Raw genomic sequence first — 9,077 nt, forward strand, 5'->3', positions numbered from 1 at the left:
TAAACAAGTGACGAGACGGGAGTAAGAAGGATTATCGAGTATTTATTATCATCTAGGCAGTGAGTTGAGGATGTGTTCGACCCTGGCGCGCAGGGCCTCCAGCTCCCGGTGCACGGCGCGGAAGTTCTTCTCGGTGCGCTCGTTGGCGTCGTGGAGCTCACGGCGCGTGGCCATGTCCCGGCGCACCAGCGACAGCTGTAGGCAAGGCAGACCGACAGGGGGACTTAGCCCTTACACACACTTGAGCTTGTTTGCGGCCTGGCAAGCCTGGCAAGCTTGGCCGCCAATCTGCGATAGGAGCGCGCGGAGTGTCGGTGGCGCCGGAGTGCGCGGGGCAGCGGTGCGGCGCCGCGCCGCTAGAGGGCGCCGCGCTCCCAACCTGCGCCCCGCGGCCCCGCGGCCAGGCTCGCCCACGCCACCGAAACAGCCCGCGATGCCCGCGGCTTGCCCTCGGCTTGACCGGACTTCCGGCGCCGCGAGCGACGCGCGCAATGACGCATACCTCTTCGTACAGCTTGGTCTCGGCGCCCCAGCCGGCGTGCGTGGCCGCGCCGCCGCAGCCCGGCAAGTGCACGGGGCTGGACACTGGCCCCGAGCCCTGCCCGTTGCCCATGATGTCCATGCTGGAGGAGGAGCGCTGCGCCGCGTTGCGGATGGCGATGGCCACGATGCCGTTCCGAATGTTCTCGGGAAACTCCTGAGAAAACAAACGGGAAAGTTGGGTTGCGAGTTGGCGAGCGTGCGCCTCGTGCGCCTCGAGTGCCTCACCTCGAAGATGATGCGCAGCGACTGGCCCGGGTAGATGGTCTTGGCGCGCTCCACGGGGATGTAGATGGGCAGCCGCGCGCGCATCCGCGACGGGATGCACCACCGCACGGAGTGCGAGTACACCAGGCGCTCCAGGGTGCTGAGGAACTCGGCCTGCTTCACCAGCCCGCGCTTGCGGCCCTTGGTCTCCAGGGTGGCGATGTCCGAGACGGCCAGACCCACCAGCAGGTTCATCAGCACCACGGGCACCAGCAGCAGGAAGATGAAGAAGAGCATGCGGCCCACGATGGAGTCGTTGCTGCCGGTGAAGATGTCGCCGTAGTCGAACTCGGACGTGCCCATCACGATGGTCTTGCCCATGGACTCGAGCAGCGTGGGGAACGGCTCCTCACCCCGGAACTGCACGAAGAAGCTCAGCGCGAAGCCCACGATGAGGAAGGAGAAGGTCAGCAACATCTGCAACACGCAGCAACGCGGCGGCAGGGTGGGGTCAGTTTCAGACGATGTCCGACCTGCTGAAAAACAACGCAAGGCCACTCACCTTTATGACGTTGATGGCCACCTTGTAGAACATGAGCACTCGCAACCCCCAGCGCGGGAACCGGCACAGCAGCAGCAGCAGCTCGGTGTAGGCCATGAGCACGGCCAGCGTGGTGACGTGGCGTTCCCAGCGGTCCCCGAGGCGGCCGCCACCGCGCACCTCGTACGACACCTCGGGGCCCGCCCCCGGCCCCGGCCCCGCCCCCGCCGCCCCCAGGCCCGCCGCCGTCTCCAGCTGCTCCAGCCCGCCCAGGGCCTCGTCCAGCGAGTCCTTGGCCGAGAGGGGGACGGACACGGTGGGCGCCGTGGCGGCCGACTGACGGACACGAACGGGGAGTCAGGAGGGCGATGACAAGGAAAAGTGGCAGCAAAAAATGGAAGCCATAGTCTCACCTCCACGCCCTCGAACACCACGAAGGCCACCACGACGGACAGCGAGATGGCGATCCACTTGAGCCACGACTCCAGGTCGCGGATGTACATGAGGCGGAGCTGGATGAGGTGGAGTACTTCCTGGAAAGGGCGTTACATTCAGACACACTGTGAAAAAAGAATAAGAAAATCGAAGGCTCTGCCGGGTGTCGAACCCGTAGCTCCCACCTGTAGAGCTATTATCACAGTGGTGACGAACACGGCGACGCGCGCCACCTGCACGCCGGCGCCCTGGTCCCCCGCCCACCAGTAGATCTGCGCGACGAGGCCCGTGAGCGCGCACACGAACAGCACGTGCACGGCCACGATGGCGTAGAAGAAGGGCGCCATCTTCTTCCACTTGAGCGTGAGGAAGCTCTCGATGAGCGGGTGCTGCAGCAGGTTCTGCTGGCCGAAGTAGTTGCCGCTCTCCAGGATGGCGTCGATGACGCGCATCTGGCGACGCACTTGGCGGACGTGATGCTCCTCGCCGCGGTGCGTCAGCGGGCAGCTCTCGCTGCGCGTCGTCAGCGGCAGTCCGCCGCCGTCCTCGGCCTGCGCGACAGAGAGTGAATCAATTGACGAGCGCCGTGGGACGCCGAGATGCCGTCCCGTCGAACAGACCTGCGCCCGGACTGCCTACCCGCCAGGCGCCATGGCCGGCCACGGGCCGTTGCGGCGGAGGCTAGACGCCCTGTTCAACGGGACGGCGTTCGACGGCCACCCTGGTGACCCTGGTGACCTGCCCGACGACGGCACGCACCGGAATGAGGATGTCGTATCGGACGTCGATCTTGGCGCGGTGGTCGCTGACGGGGTACTCGTTGAGCGCGATGCTCTCGTCGAGCAGCTCCTCCAGGAAGTCGACGGGCTTGGCCACGCTGTGCACGAGCAGCGACAGCGCCGAGCACGAGCGGTTCTGCTCGTCGCGCACCCCGGTGGCCAGGTCGGCGCCCTCCTTGATCATGAAGCGCAGCACCTCGCGCTGGGCGTAGTGGGCCGCCATGTGGATGGGCCGCCACTCACGCCCGTCCTTGGTGGACATGAGCTTGCGGTCCCGCTCGATCAGCAGGGACACCACGTCCTGGGGGAGGCAGGGCAGCAGGGGGTGAGAGAGAGAAAGGCACTGCTCTCAAACGAGTGTTGACAATCGCATACCCGAGGCAGGGCATGAAAGAGGCATGCCATAAGACGACCCTGATGCCTAGGGAGTACGAATGCCAACAAGCGTTTGGACGCAATGGACGCCTAAAGTCGACCTGAACCCCGAGTTTCTTTCACCTGTCTTAAAACTAAAAATTGAAAAATAATAGTTTGAAGCTTTTGAGTGAGCCAGACGGTCGAGGGAGCGCCCCTTCCCCTCCCGTGCGGCGTGTGACAGCGTGCGACAGCGTGCACTATGGCAGTTACTATGCATACTAACGATGTGACCGTACTGCGCTGCGAGGTGCAGGGCCGTGGCGGCAAACAGTGGGCCGTCCCGCACCGTCCTGACGCGCGGGTTGCTCCCGTACCGCAGCAGGACGTCCATCACGTTGGCGTGCCCGTTCTTGGCCGCCATGTGCAGCGGCGCCAGTCCGGGGTCCATGGTGCCGCTCTGCAGCGCGTCCAGCAGGTTGCGCTCCTCCAGGGACACGGAGCGGCACAGCCGGTCGGCCAGCAGGCAAACGATCTCCTCGTCCTGGAACACGAGCAGGCCGTCGGCTACAGCATTAGCGCGGGCCTCGACGACGCCGTCCTCCGGGCCCCCGGGACTCACCATCTCGTGGACGTTGAGGCTGTAGAGCTGCACGGCGCGGTGCATGATGTTGACGCCGTCGGGGAGGGTGTGCGTCATCTTGGCGCCCGCCTCGATGAACAGCTGCACGCGCTCCGTGCTCTTGGACTCGACCGCCACGAACAGCGGCGTCAGCCCGTCCTCCTTCCTCTCGGCGTCCAGGACCTGCAGCAGCGGGTGGTAATTTGAGCTCAGCTTTTAAAAGCGCTGTGCGCGGCAGGGCACTGCAACTGCACCGACCTGCATGGCCTCCTCAATGGAGAGCAGCTCCCTGAGCAGCTGGCTGTCGGCGTGCATGGCGGCGTCGTGCAGCACGGTGGAGCCGTTGTGGTCGCAGGCCGCCACGTCCGCGTTGGCCAGCAGCAGCTCGCTCACGCCCTCGTTCCACTCGTAGACCACGGCCATCATGAGCGGCGTGGTGCCCGTGCTGCTGTTGGGCCAGTTGATGGCCTTCTCGTTGGCCTTCATCTGCGGCAGACAAATCGGCCGGGGTTGAGTACTCGCGAGTGCCATGCACTCCACGGGGTGTCTGAGGTGGGTGCCCTTTCTTACCAGCAGCCTGAGGGCCTCGATGCTCCTGGCCTCGATGGCGGCGTGGACGGGCGTGTCCCCCTTAGCGTTGGGGGCGTAGGCTGAGTCCGGGTCCACGCTCAGCAGGGTCTCGACCACCTTGAGACATCCCGTGGTGACTGCCGTGTGCAGCGCCGACCCGGTCATGAAGTTGCCGGCGCCCTCCTTCTTGAGCCAGCCGATGGCCTCTAGGAGGCGCGTGTCCGCGGACGCAATCCGCGCCGGCTGCGGCGGCTGCGGAGGCTGCGCCGACCGGACCAGAGGCACTCCTCCAGCGGCCGCCTTCTTGACGGCGGACTTGATGTCGTCCTGGACGGGGTGCGCGGGGTGCACGGCGTGCACGGCGTCGTCCGGGGGCCGCACCACCACGGTCCTGCCCTCCACCGCATGGGGCGGGGCCTCGTCGTCCGGGGCGTCGCGCTCCGCGTCCTCGTTCTTGACCTCAGTGACGACCGCGCCGCCGTCCTCGTCCTCGCCCGACCCGGGGAACTCATGGAGCACGTCGATGGGCGTGAAGCCGCGGTCGTCGAGCACGGACCGGTCCGCCCCCGCCGACGTGAGCAGGCGGATGCAGCGCAGGTGCACCCGCTGGCAGGCGATGTGCAGCGCCGTGCTGCCCGGCTCCAGGTAGGGCAGCTGCAAGCAGGCAAGCAGGGAGCGGGCCGAGTCAGTGCCGGGCCGGGCCAAGGGCCGGGCCTTGCTGACCGAGTGCCGCATTCAGGCGGCCGCATCTCGATTCGACACGCCTTCTCTCACAAACATGAACAGCTTCAAAGACATGCGGTGCCAGTGCATGCAGAAAATGGTCAAGTTCGGGAGCCAGGACTAAGTCGAAGCAGCAGAGAGGTCACTTGGCAGTGTTTACCTACAGCGTCTCCTACGGCGCTGTGCGCGTGGTTCCAGGAGTCGTTCCAGGACGCGGGGAAGGGCTCCCTCTCGCCGTGGTCCCTGGGGCTCCTGGTGCGGATGCCGAGCAGGGAGGGCTCTCCGGGCCGCGGGTGCGCCTGGGGAGAGCAGAAAGGGTTTAGGATCAGCGGCGCCACTCGGCACACTCGGCAAAAGATGGCGGAAGTTTCCGCGCACAGTGAATAACCGTGGCGCATAGAAACCGAAATGGCTGGCCGAACGTCTGGGAAGCGTTCCGAACCAACCGGATATAATAGTGGCACTTTTCACGCAAACCCCACCATTTGCAATTAGACCTTTTCTTTGCGTGCTGGTTGTATTCTGTTCCCGTCTGTGCAAGCCTGCCCGTAGTGTTAACGTTACCCGAAATATTGTTGTTCCGTTCCTCCATGTTTGCGTTCTGTACATGCCCTCAGCGGTGTGCGCGCTGAGCCCGGAGCTACCTCCGCTCCGCCCACGCAGGCCCTGTTCCTCTCGACTCACGTGTGGCCGGCCGCCCGAGCTGGCGACGTCGTGGCGCCTGGCGTGTCCTGCCCGCTAGAGCACGGCCATCGCGCCGCGGCTAGTCCTCGTCGCACTGCTCGTCGTCCACTACCGCCGGGGTGCCGCCATAACCTCGCCAGGCTTCGCGGCACGGACGCTGCGCGCGCTGCGCGGGATGTACCGCTGTACCACTGTTAAACGATTGCAGCGCCGCACGACCGGCACGGCCAGACCGGCACGGCGAGCCCTTCCCTCGAGGGGCGCTATCCACTCCGCTCGGCTGCGCCGGGCTGCGCCGGGCTCGGTAGCTGTAGCTTATCATCAGTCGGTACACAGGCCCCGGGCCAGAGCGTGTGTTTGCTAATGCCGAGGCACAAGTACGTTACCGCCGCCGCCACCACCACTGCGATTGTCTCAGCGGGTACACATTTCGCTGCACGGGGAGAGGCCGACGGGGAATGCCCTCTTCGTCGCTCTGTCTCTCTCGCACTCGGGGGGCGCACCGGCAGGGTGTGAGAGAGACGGCACCCTGCCGGCTTCACTCTGCTCCGCTCGCTGCTACCGGTGGCAGCCTCTCCACCCTGACAAGCCCTGACGGGCCGGCAGAGAACACATCCTCGCGGACTTGTCGGGTTGGGTCGGGTCGGTCTCACCGGCCCAAGTCTCCCCTCACTCTCTGCCACGCGCGGCATGAGCCAGTCAGACAAGGACGGAACGTTATCAGAGTATCCATGCAGACACAGACTGTCAACAGGAGCAACCCCGTGCGCCCCGCGCCCGCTACACCGGGCCTGTTTCGCAATGTGCAGTTGTATTACAGTGGCTAGCCGCCGACAGTGGCAAGCACGGAGGATCTCTCTCTCTGGTCAGTGTATCGAAGGGGCTCAGATTGTGTTGGGGAAAGGGCGTCGCTACACCAGCAAAAGGCGGCCGCCACAGGGGGCGGGCTGGGCACGCGCCCCCAGAGCTGGAGGGAGGCGAGGACCATGACGGGCAGCAGCAGCCTGCTTCCGAACAGCGCCGAACTGCTGAGACCGGAGCTGCAGGTGGGTGGAAGTAGGACAGACACGCTGCGCTGCGTCCCGTCCCGCCCGTCCCGCCGCGCTCCGAAAACCGGCCGAACGCGAACCGAAGCCGAGCCGAACGGTGGCCATCTCCGTCTCTGTCGCTCTCGCAGCGCGGCCGGACGGGAATAGACACGGCTGGCGTCTCCCAACCGCTCCGAACGCGACCGCGGGCCCTGATTGAATAACAAGCAGACGCTTCCCCATTGTGCTGACCTGCCCCCGCCGCGCCCCGCCCCGCCCCGCCCCCTGACCGCCACCCGGGGCCCGGGGCCCGGGCCCGGGGCCGCCCGGGCCCCGGGGCCCAAAATTTCGGCCATTAAATTTTTCCCTCCGGTCCGGGGGAAAAAGGGAAATTCTTTTCTGAAAAACTTTATCGGGGCGCCGCGATTTCCAAAGTTGGAAGATGAGCGTGTGCGGCATCTACGTCCAGCCGTTCCAGCCGGTGTAAGCGGGATATCCTACCCCCCGGATTGAGTTACCCCCAGTACACCACCCCTAGGGACAATGTACCCCCCCCTTAGGGAGAGTACACCACCCCGGGGGATAGTGTACTCCCCTGAGAGGGGGAAACATTGACCCGGGGATGGTGTACTCCCCCGGAGTACATTTCCCTAGAGTGAAGGTACTCCCCTCTCTTGAGGGGGGGAGACATTGGCCCTAGGAGGTGTACTCCCCCACCAGCGGGGGAAATATTTGGGTCCCTAGGGATAATGTACTCCCCAAATGGCAGACGCATAGGGCAGATCCCTTTGTCGGGTGGTTGGGGGGGTTTTTCCCTTTGCATCGAGGAAGGCTACTTAATATTCTAAATCTAAACTGTCCAACAAACCTAACCAAAAACCCAACGGGGTGGGATAGATCTTACTCTACTCGCGACGGATGTTACCCCACTCTCGCAGATATTAACAAACATAAGGTCCAACCAGTCCTAACTAACGGGGTCCCCAGATCCAAGGGGGCCCCAATGGGGGGCGGGGGGGGCGACTTGCCCCCCCCCCCCAAAAAAAAATTTGTGGGGGGGCATCGCCCCCCCCCTTCCCGACACTAAAATGCCATTTTGAGCTCGAAATAGAGGGAAAAAAAAGCAAAGTCGCAAATTCTTTGATTTTGGCTTCTTGCTCGCTTCGCTCGCAGGTTTTTTTTAATTTTCCTCCCTTATTTTTCCGTTTGGCCCCTTTGCCCACCAATAAAGCGTGTGATTAGCTCTAAAAAAGGCAAAAGTTGTGTTTAAAATTAGAATTGTGTAAATTTTTGCTTTAAGCTCGCTTCGCTCGCTGGATTTGGAACGCTATTTGAAAAGTCTAAACCGATTTGGGTGTTGCCCTTAACGGGAGGAACCCCAAAATTTTTTATAAAAATTTCGCCCCCCCACCAGAAAGACTTCCGGGGGCCCTGGACGCTGGCACAGCCTCGCTGTTTGACGCTGGCACAGCCTCGCTGTTTTACGCTGGCACAGCCTCGCTGTTTGACGCTGGCAAGCCCCGCTGTGTGAGGTGGCACAGCCTCGCTGTGTAGGGTGGCACAGCCTCGCTGTGTGAGGCTGGCACAGCCTCGCTGTTTGACGCTGGCACAGCCTCGCTGTTGAGGCTGGCACAGCCCCCTGTTTGACGCTGGCACAGCCTCGCTGTTTGACGCTGGCACAGCCTCGCTGTTGAGGGTGGCACAGCCTCGCTGTTGAGGGTGGCAAGCCTCGCTGTTTGACGCTGCACAGCCTCGCTGTTTGACGCTGGGAAAGCCTCGCTGTTTGACGCTGGCACAGCCTCGTGTTTTACGCTGGCACAGCCTCGCTGTTTGACGCTGGCACAGCCTCGCTGTTTTACGCTGGCACAGCCTCGCTGTTTGACGGGCACAGCCTCGCTGTTTTACGCTGGCACAGCCTCGCTTTTGACGCTGGCACAGCCCCGCGTTTTACGCTGGCACAGCCTCGCTGTTGACGCTGCACAGCCTCGCTTTTGACGCTGGCACAGCCTCGCTGTTTGAAGCTGGCACAGCCTCGCTGTTTGACGCTGGCAAGCCTCGCTGTTTTTGGGCTGGCACAGCCTCGCTGTTTTACGCTGGCACAGCCTCGCTGTTTGACGCTGGCACAGCCTCGCTGTTTGACGCTGGCACAGCCTCGCTGTTTGACGCTGGCACAGCCTCGCTGTGTGCGGCTGGCACAGCCTCGCTGTTTGACGCTGGCAAACCTCGCTGTTTGGGGGCTGGCACAGCCTCGCTGTTGAGCTGGCACAGCCCCGCTGTTTGACGCTGGCACAGCCTCGCTGTGTGAGGCTGGCACAGCCTCGCTGTTTGACCCGGCACAGCCTCGCTGTTTTACGCTGCACAGCCTCGCTTTTTACGGGCACAGCCTCGCTGTTTGAAGGGCACAGCCTCGCTGTTTTAGCTGGCACAGCCTCGCTGTTTGACGCTGGCACAGCCTCGCTGTTTGACGCTGGCACAGCCTCGCTGTTTGACGCTGGACAGCCTCGCTGTTTGACGCTGGCACAGCCTCGCTGTGTGCGGCTGGCACAGCCTCGCTGTTTGACGCTGGCACAGCCTCGCCGGGAGGCTGGCACAGC

The 9,077-nt window shown here is 63.7% G+C and overlaps 1 protein-coding gene across 1 annotated transcript in view; it reads right to left on the minus strand.

The window, feature by feature from the left end:
* Positions 1-22: 22 nt before the first annotated feature.
* LOC117652550 overlaps positions 23-9,077 on the minus strand; it is a 16,891-nt gene continuing 7,836 nt past the window's right edge. Inside the window, exons 5-16 of the mRNA XM_034397559.1 lie at positions 4,936-5,070; positions 4,049-4,702; positions 3,737-3,964; positions 3,479-3,661; positions 3,143-3,400; positions 2,483-2,803; positions 1,909-2,274; positions 1,702-1,821; positions 1,310-1,624; positions 769-1,224; positions 503-697; positions 23-195 (exon numbers count right to left, since the gene is read on the minus strand). Coding sequence (XP_034253450.1) covers positions 49-195; positions 503-697; positions 769-1,224; positions 1,310-1,624; positions 1,702-1,821; positions 1,909-2,274; positions 2,483-2,803; positions 3,143-3,400; positions 3,479-3,661; positions 3,737-3,964; positions 4,049-4,702; positions 4,936-5,070 — 3,378 coding nt within the window. The 3' untranslated portion in view covers positions 23-48. The remainder of the gene's footprint in view (positions 196-502; positions 698-768; positions 1,225-1,309; positions 1,625-1,701; positions 1,822-1,908; positions 2,275-2,482; positions 2,804-3,142; positions 3,401-3,478; positions 3,662-3,736; positions 3,965-4,048; positions 4,703-4,935; positions 5,071-9,077) is intronic.

Source organism: Thrips palmi, unplaced genomic scaffold (assembly GCF_012932325.1).
Source record: "Thrips palmi isolate BJ-2018 unplaced genomic scaffold, TpBJ-2018v1 HiC_scaffold_7, whole genome shotgun sequence".
NCBI lineage: Eukaryota > Metazoa > Arthropoda > Insecta > Thysanoptera > Thripidae > Thrips > Thrips palmi.